Source organism: Cuculus canorus, chromosome 1 (genome assembly GCF_017976375.1).
Source record: "Cuculus canorus isolate bCucCan1 chromosome 1, bCucCan1.pri, whole genome shotgun sequence".
NCBI lineage: Eukaryota > Metazoa > Chordata > Aves > Cuculiformes > Cuculidae > Cuculus > Cuculus canorus.
The window spans coordinates 180499588-180522090 of NC_071401.1; the positions used below are offsets into that span (position 1 = coordinate 180499588).

The following is a 22503-nucleotide window of genomic DNA, read 5'->3' on the forward strand; positions in this document are numbered from 1 at the left end:
GTTATTTCTTAGACTTAAATATTTGGACCTTGTTATGCCAAGAGGTGTTCAAACACTGAGTTAAATGCTATCCCAGGCATGAATATCTCAGACACCTGCTGCAAAGCAGTGAGCCAAATTCCACTCCAATGCAGACTATTTCCCATTCTACCCTCAGTATTTCCCACCCGTGCTGTACTCATACTGCTTTCCACTAATGCTTTGAGTGAAATAATTCTAAGTTTCAATGTGAAAAATTCAACCAGTTTCTTGAAATTGCAAACGTGTCATTGCAAAATGACGCAGTGAAACTTACAATTTATACTTTTTATTTATTTATATGAAGTCAATAACATTTTATGAGCAAAACTGGGTGAAGAATTTGTCTGAAGTTCACATATTTCAGATTGCAATCCATGGAATAATATGCTTGGAATGACCTTAAGCCTCTCCATACACATTCAGTTCCTTGGCAACTTCAGCTTTAGTCAGTCAATATATGAGCTATTTCCTCCTTTCCTCTAAGCAGGTATGGGCTCGTTGTGTCATACATTGTACCAACCAAAGACCACTTTCCTTCTCAGGAGTTCAAAGTAGTTCATTGCCGAGAGAACTCAGGGGTCACTTTTGGTGGTGTGCTAAGCCATTTTTGCCCATCAGGAGAGCAACCTCATGCTCACCCAGAGTATGAGCTGACCAAGCCTCCACTTGCCCACAGTTCATCATTTAGACATAGCTACAGTCACAGCACGTCTTCTGCAGGAGCCTTCATGCCAGCAGGGAAATTGTAGGATGATTAGAAAACAGCTTTGATACTGATGTCAAATAGGAGGAAAAACGTGAAGATATCAAGGTAGGTATATGAAGGGGGGCTGCAGTTCTTAATGATGTGGTTAGAGAGGTTCTCCATGAAATCTTCAGCATCTATAGCACTGGAAGAGCTCCCGTCCTTTCAGAAAAGAAGTCATTCAATAGACATTACAGGGTCAGGAGTTAACACTGCTTTGTTAAAGACATAATTAAAGAGATCACAGTTGTCATTAACTTAATTTATAATCAATGCTTATTAAATTCATAAATTCTTGACTTTTGTAGAATTTTGTAGGTAATGCTAATGCTTTATGCCATATCAGAAAACAAGTTTTTGAAAAATTGTAATGTTTACTTCTCACTTCATGTCCACACTAAATGATGATATACAGCTACAGGTGGTGTAAGTCTGTCTAGATCAGCTAATCTAAAAGGTCGCAGCCTCAGTTCCGAGTATTGAGTTTCTTGCACTTTGTCTTGCAATGTTTGATAATTTCAAGATAATAACAGCTTGCTTAAAAGTTTCTTTATATCAAATTATATATCGTGCAATTTTTAAAAAAGTGCATTACTGTACGTGCAGATTAGAATGCCCTTTATCATAAGATTGAAGGCAAATGTCAGTGCCCCAGAACACAGGTGGCTTAAGTGGTTGATAATGGTCACATGAGTGGGTACACGTGAAACACGGAAGCAGAGTCCAAGTAAAGTGGGCTGCTAGCATGTCCCAGCTATGTCATCCAAATGCTCTGCATTCACAGCAGCCTGCCCACATTGCCCACAAGGATAAACAGAGGCACTGCCTCTACCCCCAGGAACACAACCTTCACCAATCAGTTTTCTGCTACCGATGCTTTTGTTATTACTAATGTACAAGGTAGGAGGAATGGAAAGGCATATCTGGGTTTGTGCACTTTATGGAGTGCAACATGTCTTAAAGAACAGTAACATGTTAATTATGAGCTCAACCTGAACTCAGAAGAATAAAATTATCCTATTTCTGAATCTCTCATCTGCTATGGTACAATGCAGACACATGCTTGCTTGCTTGCTTGCTTTTTCTCTCTTTTCCAGCTCTCATTCTCTTCCTTTCTTCCCTCTGTTTTTCAAAGGGTTATTAATAATTCTGACATAATTCTACAAAATACTGGATTACATAAAAGGATTATACACTCAAATTGTGCCACAAAATTGTGTAGAAGAGTTCTAGTTAGTACTTAGAAGGTCCTTTTTTATGCAAATACTTCACTATGGATAAACCAGTAGTTTATCAACCAATATTTCTCTTTCATATTTAATGTCTTGCAAAATCTTGGCTTCTGTCCCTGATAACATGAAATTATGTTGTGTACAAAGCAAGTACCCCTGTGATTGCTTGCTCATTTCCCGTAGGTTTACCTAGTTCGAAGGACGGTCAAAGCATTGCTTAGTGTTTCTAATTGCCCGAAACCATTCAACAGCCTACAGCATTCAAGGAGGTAAGAAAACTACAGGAGAGAGACCTCTTACCCTTACCATCTGTCAGTTACGGATTTTGGCTCATCCATAACAGAGAGGGAAAGACAAGTGCATAGCTTGCATGGAGAAATAAGAAATTTCTTAAAGGCTTAATCGGAACTTTCCCCAAACAGGTCACTGCTGTATTTAAAAAGTTCAGGCTGCTCCTAATTGTTCCCAATTGCCCTGGAAGTAGAAGAAATTTCTCCCTAATAAAGGGGCCTTAATTAGTAAGATGGGTTTTTCACTGTCTGTCCCTTGGCAGTTCTCATTGCTCCTTCAGAGGCACAAGGGAAGTATGGAGCAGTCTTCTGTCTTCCTCTGGAGGAGGCAGTGCCAGGAACACAAGCAGTTGGCACACTGAGCCCCAGAAAGATCCCCTGGTGCAGAGGAAAAGAAACTTCTATGTAAATATAACCAGTATAGTGGCTCCTATGAGTCTATACGTCCTAGGATCTCTTTGTCATCACATTTATGTGAAGCACAGTCATGGTCTGACATCCCTGGGAACCTGAATCTCCTTTTGCATCTGCGTGTGCTGAAAGAAATTAGAGAATTTCCTCAGTGGCTCTGAACTAGACAACACAGGGATTGGAGGAGCTTAACTATTTATGGATGTGTTTATATTTCTGCTCAAGTAACCACAGGCTGATAGACACTTGCTTCCTCCTGATGAACATAGCTTTATGTCATTAGTAACCAACCTGAGTAAATGGCCACAAGGCACATTCTTTTCTCCAGCTGGAGGCTGTCCCTCCCTGGAGGGCTATAGTATCCTGAGAAGGAGCCTGTGTTTCTAGTCCTCAGAGCTATGCTCCAATCTTGAATCATTAAATATTAAGGTCAAGGACAAGTTATTCTCCATTGTAATTCTGTTAAGTGGTAAGTGATAAATTACAAAAAGAAGTTAGTATATACTTTTATTTTTGCTACTTTATATAGCTAATACTGTATTTGTGTTATCTGTCCAGCCTACTCAGAACTTATTAAACTTTCATGTCTCTTGAGAATGCTGTTAAGAAACTTTCCAATTAGCCATTCTGTTTATTGTTTCTTCTCCATTCATATATGAAATCTAGTTCTCATCTTTCCATCCACTTTTCCTGGTGCCACCCATACACGTAGACATGCATACATCTCGTATGTACCTCCAAGTCATACAAAACTCACTCATTAAATGACTCAGCTCACCTAGTTCATGCCTGCTCAGAATGCAGAAATTATCTGTTCTCTTCAACCTACTCACCCTGTTGCACAAATTCTGTCCTCATCCAGGCATACGTAGTTTTGGTCAAAAAAATCTCCCCTGATACCCAAAGAATACTAGAGCTTTGGATTACCACCTCAACTCTGACTCTTCAGGAGCATCAAGACCGCCTAGATCAGCAAAGTATCCTGAGTCTCACCATTATCCATGTACCTCTATGGTCTCCTTTGCAGACAGTACTCTCAGAAAAGCTGCAGGTCTTAGAAAGCTCAGCTGAGATTCACAAAAAGATATGGTTGCCTGAAGTGGAACTGTACTGGGATTTAAGCATATTTGCAGATCCGAGAGAGATCCACAAGTTCCACCAGTCTTTAGATATTTACATGTTTTACCATCTCAGTTCCTTGGTCCAGTCTATGTAAGCAATCCTGGCTGTGCTTCATCACAAGGGGCCTGACCTTAAAATACAGTTCATAAGATCAAGATCTTCAAAAAGCACAGTGGGCTCAGCCATTTGACATGTGAACGTTTTGGTAAGATACCTCCATGGTTAGAACAATTCTTCAGTCCCAGTTTGTGAAGCACTGGTGTACATCTGGAAGAGTAACTTCAAAGACTAAGAAGTTGGCCTGGCTGAGGAGACATGAAAGTCTTGGTGTCAGTTTTATCTAATGTATTTTATCTAAGGAGAATTTATCATGTATTTTATCTAATGAGAATTTCACATAAAATGCACAAGTTTTTCTTGGAATAGGGATTGAATCCAATCATTCCCTCTTAGACAAATGCTCCAATCCATACTTTAAGGGGCTGAACTTTTTGTTTCTCCAGTCCCAAAACTCTGTGATTGTTTTTTGCAAAGTGTTCTTTCTGAAAGCAGCAGCTTAGGGAGCTTCAAGATGTGGAATCTGATCTAATAAAAACGTGTCACTGCAACCCACCATTACGTAACTGATCCCTCTGACAGGGCAAAGTTTTAAGACCCAAACGTGCCATCAGGGTTTTCTAACTTTGGCAGCTCCCTATTTAAAACATTTGATTCTCAATCGTAAGTTTGATGACTTGAGAGCTTAGGTGTTTTACTCAGGAATGCAGCTACTGCTAGACAGCTAAAATTTAGTATAGTGACTGCAAATATTACCATATTAAACTTCCTTTAGAGATCTAGTTCATACTGTTCTCCGTATTTTTCCTCTCCAATATTAAATAGACCTTTAAAGTCTGCAGCTTGTTTCTCTAGCCTATCTACTGTCAAGCCAAAACTCACTGGTGGATAAGAAGCAACAAGCAATTAGCAACAACAAATATTTAAGGCACTCAATGATGTGGCTTGTTCTCACTATCTCCTAGCAAGATGTTTGGATACAGAACTTCCTCCCAGTCTTCTCCCTGCTGCCCTGAATTTAGATTTAAGTAAATTCAACAGATTATAGATGCCACAATATGGAAATTAATGTATTTGTTATACTTAGAGTTCAGAAAATAGCCATGGCAGACAACTCCCATGGTATGGGATGTATGTACCTCTTATACTTGTAGTAATGCAAGCAAGCCTTTTCCCACTATATTATTTTACGTATCTGTATTATATCACAGTTGAGCCTTTCATGACCACACGCCTGTCACATATGTTCATACCTTATTTCTGTTGCTCTGCCTTAAGAAATAACTAGAAAGTACTAGAAATGAAAGTATTAACTAGAAATATGTTATTGAGGGCTTGTAGGCAAGCTAAATAAGGATCATTGCAAAAGCACAACACATTGCTTATTCCCTGAAATAAGTAAAAGCTGAATATTTTGCCAATGTTATAAGGGTGTTTTCATACTACAAATAAAAGTAAGAGGATTTTTACAAGATAGCTTATCAAACGATAAAATTACTTGCTTTGTTGTTTTAAGTACATAAGTACTTTAAAGTTCAGGCACCTGTGTTCACAGATCAGTCTGGAGTCCTGTTTTGCAATCATGAGGTACAATAGGCTGACTAAATATCTTAAATATAGAATGTAAAATCCCATTCCAAATCTGAGAAATGCTAACAGTAGTCCACTTGTATGTAGATGAAATATGCTTATTCTAACATTCAAGTATTTACCTTAAATTCCAACTCCGAATGACTGTACGTCTTAAAACAGCAGACCCAGATGTTTGAACTCTTGGACACAGAAATACAGATGTTTGAAGCTAGCTTTCTGTAGAGATTGAAGTAACTTAGCTAAATTTCAGCTGTTAATTAGCAACTGTTTGAAGTATATTATGACACACCCTAAAAGCCCACTACTTTTTAATGAATGTCTGTATTAATAGATCCTCTCTATTTATCCCCTCTATGCTTTTTGCAGGTCATATTGACTCTCCTGGGCTCTCTGTAACATTTTTCTGACATTCTCCAGAGACTGATTCAAGTCAACGACTTTCTTCCACCTGTACTCCTGGGCCTATCAATTATCTCTGACCTCTTTTCCTTCTGTCCAATCAGCAGAGGTGAATCTTTGACAAGTAACCAAATATTTTGCATTAAATAACATGAAAGAAACCACTTTCAACATGCTCATTTACGTACAGAGGACCACCACACAAAGGTTCCCATGACTCCAGATTGTCATGGCTCCCAGGTAAAACAAGCAGACAAAATGTTCCTCAAAATGCATACTCCTTGGTGTCCCCAAGATTCAACAAAAAACTGCAACCAGACTTTTTCATTTTCATGGTTGCTGAACTGCTCAACTCTACTTGCGATAAAGCCTTTGTCCAAGATATTTAAAGTTATTTAGCTATGTCAAATGCTTAAGCATTTGGAGTATGTCTGATTAAGATTTATCTAAAAAATAGACATTACATGTTTCTTTTTGGACCAAAGTCCTAGGAGAAGAAGCCCCCTGGGATGCGAGTTGTAAATGAGAGTCTATAGCCTCAAATGGAAAGAAAAGTAGCTATTATTTTGAGCAGAGAACCACTTCCAGCATAACTCAGTTGAGAAAGTAGGAAGCCACCTATGCACAGAGGTATTTCCAAACCCTGGGGACCATATCCTTCTAACATCAACAGCAGTGTAATGGTTAAAGTACTTGCTGCTGGACAAAAGGCCCATGTTTGGTAAAGCTGAAGATATTCAAACATGGGTTTGAACTCTGTGGTTTAGTGAATAGAGCATTTACCTAACAGTAGAGGAACCTAGGTTTTGGTCCTTGCTCTGAATGTACTTTCAAGAGTTATGGGGTAAATTAGATTGAAAAAGGCTTTGAACTTGGAACTGCAAAGATACTTTTTTCTGGTATTGTGGTTTTAACAATTAGACTGAAATATGCCTTATGTTTTTGTTCTCCCTGGCCCAGGAGTCTGGTACTTAACTGCATGGTGACAGTTTCAGCAAGAAAGATGCAGGGTACTTTCTTCACCTTTTTAGTCCTCTGAGGACCTTGATCCTGTCATAACAGATTAGACACTACTTGAGAGTTTCTGCTGTACTTGGAAGTGAAGCAATACCTGATGTCTCTGTTCCTGTGAGGCTGAAATCCTGAACCACTTAGACCAGTGACTTGTCACACTGCTGAGAGAAAACCAGCAAAACTCAGGGAATGTCATCCTTTTTAAAAAAGTGACTATAAACATCATGAAAAGGCTAGATGCTTTCAGAATTTGTGGTCTCCAAGTAAAGAAGTGTTCAAGGCCATTATTTTGGACTTACACAGATTCAAGCTCAATCCTGCTCTAAGTTTAAGCCTAAGCTTTTTATTGGATCGAGCTCCTAAGGCTTATAGAATTAATTTCTTCATCTCAATGAACATTTAGCTCCTAGATAGATTTGAACCTTTGAACATCTGCACCAGTATTACAAACTTCAGCCTTCCATCTTACTGCCTCTAGCCCATCACTATAAATCATTTATAGATTGCTATGAATCGTTGTCAAACCATCCAGCCATCAGAACACACATCAACAGTAGATCACCCACCCATTTGCTCACACCACTGAATGCACCACTTCCACAGTGCTCCAAAGTTTTGGCCACCTGGGGAATAGGAATGCCAGGGTGACTACTGTAGCAGTCTTCTGACATCTTGAAACATGGAAATAAACTTTAAATCTACTTTAAAATATTTATTTCAGAGCTAAGCTAACAACTAAATGACTTCACTATTACGTAGCTCCAGCCATACACTGCAACCAAATCTTTCACGGTTGACATAGTAATTCACAGTGGCAATGAGTAGAGGGAAACAACTATAGCTTAAACAACTCTTTTTCCTTCTTATATTCTAGGGATACAATAATATTATGAGCCTTGTTGCTTTTTTTAACGTATTACCTTTAACGGCATTTGAGACCATCTTCTGGCAAATGGCTGAAGCACAACACGACCTGTTTCTCTTTTTCTCTCTGTACAAAATTTGGGCATTACCTTATGTGGGAGACCAGTGATGCTGGAACAGCAGAGCAGCCAGTGTGCCTGCCCCGTGGGATTCCTGCTCCACAGAATCTCTCTGGGCTCTTCTTAGTGTGGAAACCAGGCTTTTCTGCTTCAGCCCAACCACACAAAACAGCCTTACTCAAAGCCAGGGCTGTGGCCTGTGTTTTCTGTTGGAGTTTGTTTAACTGTAGGCAACAAGTCATAGAAAAAAGCAATAAATCTAATTCAGACATGATCAACACAGTCATAGCACTCCTTTGTAAAATTTATTTAATGCTTTGTATTATAGATGTGCTCAAGCAACACTGACGAAAAAATGTAATTCAAGGGCTTTGTTGAATAACACTTAGTTCAGTGAAATTCTCCATCATATTACACAGTCCTCATTTACAAAAAACAAAAACATTTGTGTACGAGTGAATGGTAAAGGCCTGTGGCTGTGACCTTCAGCCTTTTCAGGGTGGAAAAGCACATCTACTCTGCTATGCAGTTACATTCCAAAAGTTTCATAATGTTACTGAAGTCAAAGCCTTATATTTTTCAAAAGGGTACCGCTGGAGCTCTATGTCAAAAGAATGAAATAAGATTTTGGAAAAAATTATTAACCCATCAACAGATGTCATATATCTTAGAGGAGTGGATGATTACACTAGGTGTTCAACTGCAATGTCAGTACCAAAATACCAAGTAAGGTTTTATACCATTACTTGTGTTGTTATGTACTACACAAAACCTTAGAAAAAAACTCCCAGAAAAAAAGATGCTTTACTGCAAAAGAAATTAATGCAAGAAAATGGTGTTTTAAACTACTGAAGAGATATGAAGCATTGCTTCTTCATATCCTGCTAAGAAGCAACAGCTGTACTTCATTTTAACTTGACATGCTTCAGAACTCATATTCATATAGGTATTTAATGATCCAAATGTAATGGTCCTATATAGTATAATTACTTATATGAAGGCTCAACTTTATATGTAATCTTTTAAAAAAGATGCTTCTGTGGAAAACTTGCTTTGATTCTAATGATGAATAAACTCTTTAAAACTGAAAATGCATTGGAGGAGTTGGAGACTACTGATCATGGATGTTGAGCACAATTGACAACCAATTATTACTATATTATTCCTTCTTGAATTATGTTATTCCTTCTTGACAGTCTCTTTGTTTATTCTTCCTTCGCCATATAGCCAGTACAAGGAAAACAGGTAGAGTGCAAGACAAACCATCAAATCATAGTGGTAGAGTGTTGCGGCAAATAGAAGAAAGAAGAAGAAATAAAATATTTTACAAGCAATATGGTTTAAACCTGGAGACTCATTAGGTAACTTAAGTGCTTTGCTCTTCTGGTTAGAAGATTCTGCAGAATCAGAAATGTGCTGGCTTTCCTCGGGTGAGTCATCAAGCCAGTTTAGCATATTCCCCTCAGTTATTGAATGGTCAGATAGAGAGCCTGTCCCTCCGGCTTCTTCAGGAAGTTTACTAATTAAAACCTCTGGCATCAGTGACTTCTCTTGTTTGACCTCTGCTTGATGGAAACATTGACCTGTACTTCTTCCTCTTTCTTCTTGAGAAATCACTATGTCTGAAGTGGAAGTTAGTTCTTTTTTCCCAGCTCCAGGAGAGAGGCTTTTATTAATACATGTCATTTCACTCTGTAGACTTAAATTGTGCCCTGATTCGGCAGCAACCTTGTCAATGATTCTGAATTCCAAGTGGCTATACAGATGTTCCATATCTCCTGCCACAGTGGACCCTTCAGAAGATGCCACTGAAGAGCTTTTATAATGGAAACTAGGCACAGTATTTGTGCCAGAAGGTGGCATTTCTGTTTCAGCTCTAGCATGTAAATAGGGACGTGTACCAACATGGCTTCCTTCCCTATAGAGTGCTTCTACCTCCTCACTGTATAAATGCTTCTGGGTGCTTGGGGGACATTTAAATACTTCTGAATATAAACCCTGCTGCAAATCTTCTTTTTTTCCTGTAGCAGAAGCCTTTACTGCTTCTCCTACAGGTAGAATATCGCCGATGTCTTGTTGTGCTTTGGCACGTTTTTCCCTGCTATTACATACAGACATCGTTTCTCCTTGCAGTGTTTCATGTACGCGTGCATTATAAATACCTAAAACTGATTCCTTTTCAAATTCAGTGTCATATAATACACCCACTGTGTTGAGTTGACAAAGAGCATAATGTGAACCATCATTTCTCCCTTCATGTGTATCAAACGCTGTTTCCTTTTCCTCTGTGGGCCTGTCACTTAGTGCAGTCTCTTGAGGTAGCTTAGCAATTACCGCTTTTTCACTGGCAGACATTTTTTCTGGAGCACTTTCTGATGTTGTTTTAATTATATAAGCTGTACCTGCCTCTGCTTCCTCTGTAACACTCTGCTCAGAGACAGAAGACTTTTCACAACTCTCTGCCTCCTGGCAAGTAAACAACTCCTTCGTGGAAGCCATACTCTGAGGCACTGTGTTCCCCCTCTCTCCCCACCGAACCTCACTACCCAAGTCTTGCCACCTCTGCTCTGCGGCATTTGCTTCCCTTTCGTTGCCTATCAGTCTTCCTTTATTTGTGTCGTCTGACTTTCCTCTGTCTTTTAACCTCATGAACCCTCTGTGTTCCCCAACGTCTTCAGCAATTCTTTCATCCCCTAGAGAGGATGCCGTCCGATCTGCTTGTGCAGGTTTGGGTGCCTGTTTGTTGTCCTCAGCTGACAGAAGCGTTGTGTTCAATGCTTTGGCAGCACATTTTCTATGTGACTTGAAAGGCTTGGGTGCTTCCTCCTCGCCGATTAGTGCTAAATCTGCTACCTCAATGACTTTTGTCTCCTTCCCTGCACCAGTGTTATGGTTCTTCTCTGGCATTTCACCAACACCTTTTTTTTGCGTATACTGGCTTTTTGCAGAATCTATTGAGACACCAGCATGTGCAAAAGTGTCGGCATATAAATCTCCTCTTAAATGTACCTGAACTTTGCTTTCAATCATCTTGATTTTTGCCTCATTTTTATCAGCACCTGACAACAATGAATCCAGAGTTTGATGAGATGTTTGCAGTGCCTGCTGCTTCTGAGCTGGATTAGCATTGCCATCCAGTGTCTCTGCTATGCATGCATTTAATTGCATGGATTCATCATGCTCTGGAGAAATCATTTCTGGTCTCATTTCACAGACCCCTTTCGAGGTATCAGCAGCATCCTCACTGATGAATAACCTCTCCATCATCTTGCTTCCTGAGGCACTATCTGTTTCACCCTTTGAAATATCTGCATGGCACTCTCTTTGCTGGCCTGAGCCAGAAGCCTTAGTATCAATAGCCTCATTTTGCTTTGTCCCAGGAAAATATTTTGCTGATAAAAGGCTTTCACTGGTACTATTACGTTCCAAAGACCACTCACCACTGTTTACAGAGCCAGCAGTAACTTCCTTCCCTGGTGGCTGACTATTATAATCTCTTGGGGAATACTTAACTTTATCTTTTAATTTTCCGCGTATCTCTTGTGCAGTGTTTTCAGATGAGGAACTGATGGGCACAGGGTGCCTTAGCAAGTCATCACTTCTTTCTGTATATGTTAACTTTTTCTCCAATCTTTCAGTGTCACTTGGAAAATTAACTGGTTCTGATGTGTATAAATTCCTTTCATCTCTGGAAGAGGTACCTCTAGCTCCTGTGAAGTGCTGATTTAGCTGAAACAATAGAATAGAAAAGAATGATCAAAAAGTGCTTTGCAAAAATATGCCAAATGAAGGAGGCAGGATTTTGTTATGGCAAGTTTTGTTTTCAGTAACAAAGCTTTTAGGGAAATGTGGTCCAAACCATTTGCAAAATTTGCATTGTATGTATTTTTTAACATAGGTAATGAGCTTTATGGTGGTGCTGAAAGGAGTAGGAAATAAAGTAGCATTCAGAACCCTCTCTCTTTATTCATGAGTTCAGTAAGCTGCTAGTGCATTTTATACAAATTAAATCTGAAGAGAATATTCCTTAAAGGGAGGGTAATTCATTCTCTACACATTTGGTTCTAGGTTTGGAGAGAGGGAGGTGGCGGGGAGAAGGGGGGAGAATTGGTGCTTAAATGAGGGCATTGATACAGTACATCAAAGCCTGGTAATGTACAGTATTGTCCAGTAAAACAAAGACACATTTCACACTGACAAATACTGTAAGGATTATCTTTGCTTCATTTCTCTCAGGGACCATTTTACAGGCTTCAAACCAGACTGTTTTTAGACAATCTGGTAAGACATGAGTTGGAAATGAGATTAGTGAAGTAAAAGGCCAGAAACTAATCACTATCCCTCCTAGCTCCCAAATATCATATTGTATTATTCAGCTATGCCTGCTTGTCACTGCACTCTCCTCTCACTTTAGCATAGTCACACTGATAACACTAGCTGATCAATTAGAGGCTAGCTGCTTGGGCACCCCTTTATGCATTTGCACTTGCTGTAGATACCCCCATTACAGTTTCTCTTATTAATGTGTTTTCTGCAAAGCCTCTGCAAACTATTAATAGTAAAACGTCACTCAAAGAAAAGTGAGGGAGCTAATGTCTCTGCAAATTCTGTTTTAATGACCCTCTGCCAACCAGTGCTCAAGTGTATTTGAGTTCTTCGGTGATGCCAACTGTCAGGATTTAACAGTGAGATGCCTGTGTTTTTTTCCCCTCCTCATAACTGACATTTGCATGATCTCAATAATTATATGCAAATCTTACGATTTCCCCTTCTTCTCACATAAGGCTCATGTTACTTGTCAACTGCACAGCTGTCTTGTCAGCCAATGCCTGTGCGTTTCAAAGATTTGGTCGTATTTCCATCTATTATAAGCCTTCATTGTTTAATTCATTAAAGAGTGCATAGTGCAAATTAACATCTAAATTATAGCTCCCCCTTCATTTATTGTATGGACAATCCGGCAATTGATAAACAAACGGTTATATTTGATCCTGTTTTTTGTAATAGGGTGGATTGAGAACAACAAGGGATTTTAGAGGTTCTCCTTTTTATGTTTCGCAATTTAAAAGAAAAAAAGGGTGATGCTGACTTTCAGGCAGTGAAAGGTCCCACAATAGGCAACAATTTTCAACTTTTTTTTTAGTAAAAGACGAGAAAAAATATATTCAAATAAGGGAAATTTATTCTCTCTCTATCAATAAGAAAAAAAAAAGATTGGTTCTCATCTTTCTCTCCTGTCTGATTCAGCATTCACATTTTCACAGGTGATAGCTATTATAATCTATGATTATGAATCTATGCGCCCAAATGATATGAGCTGAGAACAGACACTGAGAATAATAGATTGCTGTTCGTGTCTCATTTATTGCCTTTTTTTCTTTCATACTGAAAACTGCAAGCCAAACCACACACACATGCACACACACAAATCCAAATAGATTGAATGTTCACTGAGTGTGAAATTTATTATAACAAATCTAATGTCAAATACTGATATAGAAAAATCTGCTAATATAAATATATATATTTATTTTGCTCATACAGCATGTTACATAGTTATCCTTTGAAATACTCCAAGAGCAAACAGTCCCATAAATATAAGAATTTTACCAAATATAAAGCATTTATTTAAGGATATTGCCATCCTAGAGACTAGGGAGAGATTTTTTTAAATGCTACTCTTCTAATTCCTTCAAACTGTCATATAGAGCCTCTGGTAAAGAAGTAAAAGGGAGAAGTCATTAATTTAATACTAGAAAAAGTTGATGCACTATACTGAAATCAAAGGACCTTCTATTGTTGAATCAGTTAGAGATTCAATGAAAGTACAGACCAAGGTTTTACATTTGTAAATTAGTACATCAGTCAGCTCTGTTAAAAGGGGACGTTTCACCAGCTTTGAAGCGTAAATGGATTCATATCATTTAATACTGTAGATATAATTGTATAACACTTACCAGCAACTCTAATTCTTTTTCATCATCTTCATGATCACCCTGGTTGTATTCCGCATTTTTATCTTTTAGATATTCATTAGCTGACTTGGTGTCTTTGTCTTCTGCTTGTGAATAAACAATCTCTGGGATGTTTGTGTCTGAAGAGTTAACAAAAATATACTTGAATATTTCCATGAGGTTGATTGTTATACTACCTTTTTTAATTAACTTGTGCAGTAAGCAAGAACTAATTAAACCAAGTGTTGTACCTGAAGTCCTTGAATTATTCCATGTGTCATCGTCAGACGTTGCCAATATTTCTTCTTTGCTGTTAAACAAAAAAGACACTTCCTTTGTTATTTTGCAAAAAATGTTGTTCTAATTCCTCTTAGACTCAGCTGCAAAGACTCCTAATTAATTACACAAAATTCTGAATGTGGTTTGAAATTCTGAAAATAACAGCTTTCTAAAATTTAGATATATTTGAATGACCTGGTCAATGAAAGAATTGGCCAAGAAAATGAAAATGTGTTGACCTTCAGATTACATTGCAAAGCTGATGGGTTTTCCCAGACCTTTCCTGAGAAAGCAGCACAAAGGTGATTAGATGGGTCAGTAGGAGGACAGCATAACCTTGGGGTCAGGAAAGGGTCCTGAAGCATATATGTGTCCAGCAGACTGGACCTCTCTCATGCTTATATTTTTCAAGTATTTGTATGAATACAGAGATTGCTGGAAAAAGACATCTTTGTTACCTGAAATAAATCAAAAGATTCTCCCTGTGTGTATACAGTATAAATCCTGTTGCTAAACTATGCCTGGCTGGCAGGAACGAATTCTGCTTCCCTGCAGCTGGTACAATTTTTCTGTTGCTTTTCTGGCTGTGAAAACAAAGGCCAGGTCCAACACAACAAACACCTACAGAGAGATGCTAAGTGCCTACGGTCCTCGTCAGTATCAAAGTGATAGCAGTTTGAATTGCATGCTTATGGGGATGTAACCTTTAATAGAAAGGAGGGAAAAAAAAATAAAGAAGAATGTCACTTACGTAAAATGTAAATTATATCACTTTTAATGACTTCTCTATGAGGAGCAATTTTTTTCCTGTAGGTCTTAATTTATGCTTTTTTCAACCAGCCGTCCACCTGTTACTGAAAATTACTTTCTAATTTTCAAATATTAATCTTTTCCCCTTCTATTTTCTCCTAGCGTCTTTCATTTGAATTGATATAACATTAACTCTGTCATCTAAATGCCTAATTCAGAGGGAGGATGCTAAATTTATACTCTGTTAAAAGAACCTAGACACTGACTGTCACCAACTTTTTAAAATCCAGCCTATATAGGAATTGCTAGACTGAAGCAGACAGAAGATCCCAGCATTCTGCATCTTATCTCTGATGCTGGCCACCATTAGATACTTCAAGGGAAGAATCTTGTAGGCAAATACTTGGAATAAAATGCACTGCCCTATTAAATTTCCTCTTGGACTTCTATTTTTAGAAACTGTCCTTGAAGCACACTATATAGTGCTCTCTCAACAGTTCTTTTTCACGATTAATTGCAATAATACTGACTATTCGTGCTGTCTATACGAATGTCACGTCACTCTTGAATTCTGGTACATGCAGAGCCTCTGCATGTTTCTCACTCTCCTACTCACAACAAGTTGTACTTTGCCCTGCCAGCAGTTGCTATAATCTGCATTTCATACTGAAAGTCAGACAGAGCCTAGCTCTTATTTTCAGTAGGTCTGCAGGGATTTTAAGGTAAATCAGTACTGCTTATTATTTAGACATCATTATTCTTTTTTTTAATGCTCGTATGTCTCGATGCTACATCTAGTTCTGCTTTCTTCTGCCCTTTTCAATCTTTTTTACCCACCTGCTTCCATGAGCCTAGACACTTTGTAGGTTGGGGCTTAACCATGAGACAGATGTGTTAAAGCATTTAGGTGTTAATAGGGTGACTGCAAAAGACCCAGATTAGGAGCTAGACATGTATAACACATGAGCTGAATCAGTCACCCCAAAATAATGATCCCAAAACTACATGGACACAGCAGGGAACCTTCTACCAAGGGACAAAAAAGGAGTGTCTCAAAGCTTTTCTTTGAATGTAGCTGGCCACCTGCAGTGTTCAGCCATGTGGATGCAACTTTTGGGAAGCAGGGATGGCATCCTTTGCTGCCAGCAGGGGCCCTTATCAACTTCTTAAACGAATAGAGTTTGACACATATTTCTTTCAAGAAGCATTCCCAGAAGAAGGGGAGATGTTGATGCCCTTATCTAACATAACAGTCTGCTGGGAGCCAGACCCTACATTCAAAATGCAGTGGCACTTTCAGCTTCTATCACACCCTGATGTGATTAAGAACTTCACTGCATACACACCCAAAATTTACCCCAGTTACCAGGTTGCAGACTATTTGAGGAGAAACTGGAGGGCAGATTTGCCTGCTACTCTTAAATTCAGATGTACAAACAGAATCCTTACTCTTTAGCTTACTCATCATTCCTTGGAGAAAAGAGAAAATAAATTCTGTCCCTATGTTCTTTATCCAGTGGTAATTTTTGGTTTTGACTAATAGCTCTTCAGCGTTAAAGATAGACGTGGTCTTTGAATAAAGATCCTAAGGAGTAGTAACTATTTTACTCAACTTTTAAGTGAACAGGTATAAAGCTGCTTGAAGCTGGATGCTTACAGGCATGTGCCAGGATGGAGTTTACCTTATCTAGCCTTAGTTTTCTCAGTGCTCGTGCTCAGGCAGTTGTGTACATGAACTCCATCATCACTGGGAAGAGATTAACATGTCTGAAGGGAGATTTGTTCCCCCTGTCATGGATATCATGAGTGAGATGGAGTGACACGGCCTCCAAAGGTTCTTCTCTGCCTCCGAAGGAGACTGATCACGTAAAGGGAACGTATAGTGGCTGCCTTAGGCCAGAACCATAAGTTTTAGATAGTGGAAAGTAGCTGAGTGAATCTCAATTTGTAACTCTAAATTCAAACTGCAATGTAGATACTGATTTTTAGTGGCTGGGACTGTAACACACAGTGTGCGACCCAAGACTCTCAGTTTTGCTTTTGCTGTGATTAGAGCTGATTTTGTCCTTAAATCTTGTTTAGTACCATCTGGAGCCTCCGTCTGTAAGTTTCTTTTCACAACTTCAACATGGGTAATGAACAGCAATGACAATGCAGCCTCACATTCTGGATCCACATGGCAGGGCTTATAACATAACCTCCTGCATGTTGCACTGAATTTTCTAAAGATTTCTGGTTTACAGCCCATTATTTGTGCATACCTGTCCTGCAAACACCTGAGTATAGGGAAAGTCAGAATAACAGCTATTTTCCTTATTTTACTTTTACATCAGAAATATCTGTGCTCACATAATTATTCCAGTGGGAAATCTAAAATTACCCTAAGTTGTGGTGTTGATACTGTAGTCTTTGAGAACCAGAAGAAGCATAAAACAATAGTCATTTAACAGCACTACTTCAGTCTAAGAAGTGATATGAAGATGCTGAGACTCCAGTTGCATACAACCACAGAACAATCTCAAAAACATATGTAGACTCTAAAGACTGAAACACTTCCCAATATCCAATAAGAATTAGCTCCTTCATCAAACAGTGGCAATTAGAACGTGTTTGTCAAGTTAGTAAGATTTTTGACTGATCATTTTTTCTCCATATTTCTCTGAAAATTTCCTAGCTCACTATCAAAATTCCATGAGCATATTGTAATATTAATTAATCTTTTGTTTTATAAATAGATTTTCTCACTGTGTTCTGGAGGGTGGTCTAAATATGCCTACATTGTGTAGTGAGAGATAAAATTGTGTTTAAAAAAAATCTTTTTATTTTTAAGTGATCCAAGCATTCTGACAACAATGTGAGATAGAAAAATCCATTATATCAGCTGATTCAGTTCCCCTCCTGCATAAGTACCTGTATACCTGCAGAAGCTCAGTTGCTTTTTATCCTTTAGCTGAATGGGGCACATCTTCATAAATTACATCAGGAACTTAAGAATTTCTACCAGCTTCAAAAAAATACTTATGTTCATATGATTCATTCTTGATGGAATTATCATTCGCTTGGACTGAGTGATAAAAAGAAAGCAGGAATGAAAACAGGTAATCACTACAGTTTTGCATTTAGAAAGAACAAATGGGAATATCAGCAAAAAGTTCATAGGACTGAGAATTTAAAATTTGATGGATGTCATGCATAGGAGTTCAGAAGTCCCAAAGTTATGTGGACTTGGATTGATAAACTGAGAAAAATGTTAAATCCTGAAGATGTGAGGAGTAGACAACTTATAAGTGACAAGAAAAAAAAATTACTTAGCCAATAAACCATATCTGTTCGACTTCAGGAAGGGCTGGTACGTATACTGCACCAGTGAAGTTTGATCATGATTTTAGGCAATATGTATAATCCCACAATCAAAACACTTCTCCTAAACTTTTCTACCACAGTGCTAGTAGTAGGGCAGAATCTTATAGGAACAAAGATCTTTCAGGGCATAACTGACAGGAACAGATATACCAAAAGTGATGTTATTACATCCAGTCTGGAAGCAGAACTTGGTGCTTAAATATGCTCCAATTAAAAGGAGCAGATAGTCTCCAACCCAAAATACCGAGACATTCAATGGAGGAAATCATACATTGGCTTAAAATCTTTGCTATTCAAATTATCAAATTGGTTCTCATACTACTGCAACAGTATCAGAAGAATAGGAAAAGCAGTAGTTAAATCTAGGAAAAAGAAGAGAAGTAGTGTCAGGGCAAATATAGGCCCAAGTGAATTAAAAAAGTTTTTGCAGTAGATTTAGAACAAAACTTAAATGAGAGAATAAATACAGATAATGGAAAATAACATAAAAAATGCCAGACTCACCTGATAATGTCTGTCTTTGATAAGATTACTATATTTCCCTTGTCTAAAGATCAGTTATCAAATCTCTCTGGACTTCATGAAAGCTTTTATTGTGCAGCCACATGGGAAATATATTAATTAAACTGGAGAAGAGGGAGATGAGTACAAGACCTAGGCAGTGGGAGAGAGGCTCAGTGCCAGTGGTGCCCCATGAGCTGGGCTGTGTGGAGCTGGCAAGTATCGCTGGGGAATTGGAGAGGACCAGTTGTGTAATCAGACTTACTCAGTCATGTTATTACAGACCAGGGCACAAAAAGTCAAAGTTAAATTAAATCCACGGCAGATAGGAAGTTGGGAGACATCACCAACACAGAGGAGAATTGAAAGAAATGGGTGGCCTGGAGGATCAGAATAACAGATAAGGAATGACATTCAAAATTACAAAATGCTGTGTTATACATTTAGGGATTAGAAAGAGTTTCTGCCACAAAATGAGGGCTCAGAAACTGGAAGAAACAGACAAGCAAGAAAAATCTGAGTTTGTTTTTGGCAGAAAACATTTCAAAGTCACCAGTATGAGATGGCCAGAGCAACAAGGCAAACAGAGTTCTGCAGTAATGTGTCAGTGAAGGTATTCCCAGTGATAAAAGATTTCCAAGAAATATTCATGTCATGGCACCAGGCACTAGTAAGAACTCCTCTGGAACATTTGTGTACCTTGTTCAAGTAAGATTAATTCAAACTGGAACAGATGCAGAAGATGACTACAACTGGCAGGATGAAAAATCTATATTAACTAAGGAGACAAACTGAGTATTTCTATTTTCAGCCTAGCAAAATAAAGTATGAGAGGACAAACAAATGCCTTCTATTAATATAGCAAAGGGGTAAACACTGAGGAGGCAGAAAAGATATGAAGAAACAAGACTCTGTTAACATATTGATAGAGTTCACAAAAACATTTGTTGTGGAAACTTAAGATCTGTAAGCATTCAAAAGTAGATCCTGTAATTTTTCAGTGTAAGTACCAGGAACAAGAAGCTGAGAAGGTCTCGGTGTGGAAACACGGATATTTTTTTTTGAACAGGATTGTGTAACATATTTCCCAAGGGATAAGACTTCACAATCCCATAGTCCCAGTCCAGCCCTATTTTAAATGCTTCTATGCAGCTATATACACTGAGAGTTATGCTTTCAGGGGCACACATTTCACTGTGAAACAGCAGGTGCTTTGGTGTGGTCTGAAATAGGTTTGGGACTATAGCCAGGAGCTACTAATCTCTTCATAATGGGTGAGGTTGTTATAGCTTGTTGTGGGTTTAATTCACACACCAATATTTGGCAAAAGTTGTGTCTGTATGTTTGTATAGCCTGCAGCAACATTTGCATCGTTCTGTGTTATATCCACTTATGCTAGAACTTAATACTTAATCACAAGCTTTTTATTCTACAGAATGTGAAAAAAAAATTAAAATTGTTAGTGTACAGAGAGATGAAAGTGTACCTGTAAAATTCTTGAAATTAATGCAACATGAACAACTTTATACTACCTCATACTTAAAAGAAAATGTGGGAGTATATTATTTATTCTGAAATTTAGAGAAGTATGGGGACATTAAAGTATTTAAAGAATATTTTTCTCAAATATTTAGTTAAAAACATGTAGAAGTGAAAAGATTTTTCAAAACAATTTTGTTAAAAATCCAGATAGGGCCTTATAAAATCTTCCATGCTTCTGGTTTTTACTTCAAGTAGATTCAAAACCAAAACAAGCATCTTCTGCTCTGAAGTTGAGGTGAAGCTAAAATGTCCTCACAAAAGAAAGTAGCAAGACTGAAGTTGCTAGCCAAATAGTAACTCTGTTTTAATTTCAGGTTAGATTTCTAAATCCGAGAGGATTTTCAATACAGCCAGTGCTTTTAGGTCTAGTACCAAAAATAGCTAGCCTTGCCGAAGAATAATGCCGCTGGGATGTAAACAACACAAGATCTTTGAAAAGAAGTAGTTAAGTATGCCAGCAACATTCTACTGATAAGCAGAAAAGCAAAAAGCAAATTAGTGCAGATAAGTGCTCCAGTTTGAGATGTCACTGGAGCCAAAGAGGCATCCTGTTCAGAACTGTAACCCCACGGAGGAGGGAAGGGCTGGCAATTTGGTTTGGTTCTTTTCATATTATTAGCAGCAGACCTCATGTCAAAAGGAAGTAGAGAATGAAATATCTGAATTTATTTAAAAAAAAAAAAAAACAAGCAACAGCAAAAAAGTATTTTAAAAGTTCTATGTGTACATTGAAAGCAGAAAGCCTGTAAAATGTTTGGAGGAATTGAATTAGTTGAACATTGCTGAGAAACTAAATAATGAATTTTCCACATGTAATTCTGAATTTCAGTAGTCATGCGACAAAAATGAATTTGTAAGGAAGAGGGAATTTTGGAAAGACCATGTATCTGTAAAGTTCTAAACAGAGCTTTGAAGTTGTATTAAACTGTTTGCAACTCTCAGTAAGTAAGAATTCAGCCATCCCCCACCCCCCTATTAGTTTTTTTTTAACATAACCCCTTATAACAATTGGCTTCCTAAAAAACTACATTTGAAATATTGCTCTATGTATACTGCTTTTAAAATACCAGTGGGACAGGGGAGAAAATGCTGGCAAAACAATGGAGAGATGAAGGGAAAAAAAAAACAACCTTGGTACTATGCAAAAAAAAGTTAAAAATATAAACTTAATTCTGGTCTCATTATCATGGTGAGACTACCACTGAAGATACATCCTCTGGGATCTACATCCAAATTGTGTCCTGTCCTCTGTGTCTTTGTATGACAACCCGTGAAACGGATTCAGGAGCAGTCAAGGATGCCGGTGTGATCTCCAAAATGCAGAATTTGACTTCCCTTTGATGAGGTCTCCATAGTTAGTTCTACATTATCTCTACCAGTGAATATATTAACTAAATATTTTACAAGTAAAGATAAAATCATTCCTTACCTCCATAAGGCTCAATATAAATTTTACTATAGGACAATTCTACTACTGATTTAAATTAATGCCTGTGCTATCAATCACTGAAGTTACAGTCTTATAATACAATTCCATGATTCTTTATCACACGTGCTTCCATCACCTTATAAATACTAGTCTCGAGCCCTAATGCTACCAGAGAATTCGCAGCCTTCCTCGAGGAGGGGAGGTACAACCTTGGCTTGAAGCCACCTTTGTGCTTCCTGAGGCCTCGTCTCACTGTGCCTCGGCACAAGCCAGGGTCTGTAAGGAGGCAGAGAGATGATAGGGAGGCTGAGGATTGCCAGCCCGTGCATGAGCGTAAGAGGGCGTATTCCTTATATAACCTCTGACGGATTTCTAACACGGGAGGCGATGCCTGCTGGAGGTGTGTCAAACAGCCTCCTGACAGACCAGTGTCTGACCTCTTATTTATTGAAAGTTGAGAGGCTACAAAATGTCTGCAGCAGAGCTGCATGTGTTGGGACATCTTTATTGGCAGCCACCTGTGTCTTGTGGAGAGAAGCCATTAAGGGCACAGTTTCCCAGGAGCAGACGGGTACCATGCCCAGAGGCGTCCACGCCCGTAGTGCCTGACAGCCGGGCTGGTGGGCAGCAGGAGATGGCCTTGTCCGCAGCTCTACCTGCAAGTTGTACGCACCCAGGATTTGAGATCCCTGTGACTAAAGCAGAGAAAGAGCCTTAAAAATGCTAAGAAGCGAAATCATTGTGATTGCAGGAACTGGTGCTTAATTCTGATTTGTTTACCTGCACGTTTTGTCTAAAAGAAGGCAGAATATTATTTA

The 22503-nt window shown here is 38.4% G+C and overlaps 1 protein-coding gene across 3 annotated transcripts in view; it reads right to left on the reverse strand.

Annotated features, from left to right (window-relative positions):
- Window positions 1-296: 296 nt before the first annotated feature.
- The window catches only part of PPP1R3A (protein phosphatase 1 regulatory subunit 3A), a 34914-nt gene continuing 12707 nt past the window's right edge, over window positions 297-22503 (reverse strand). The window contains exons 2-6 of one of the 3 annotated variants that reach the window (XM_054056742.1): window positions 14073-14131; window positions 13825-13961; window positions 7898-11596; window positions 6982-7045; window positions 297-928 (exon numbers count right to left, since the gene is read on the reverse strand). In XM_054056742.1, the coding sequence (XP_053912717.1) occupies window positions 9047-11596; window positions 13825-13961; window positions 14073-14131 (2746 nt within the window). In that variant the 3' untranslated portion in view covers window positions 297-928; window positions 6982-7045; window positions 7898-9046. Of the gene's footprint in view, window positions 929-6981; window positions 7046-7804; window positions 11597-13824; window positions 13962-14072; window positions 14132-22503 lie in introns of all 3 variants that reach the window. The other 2 variants (XM_009566656.2, XM_054056744.1) reach the window with 2 other exon arrangements.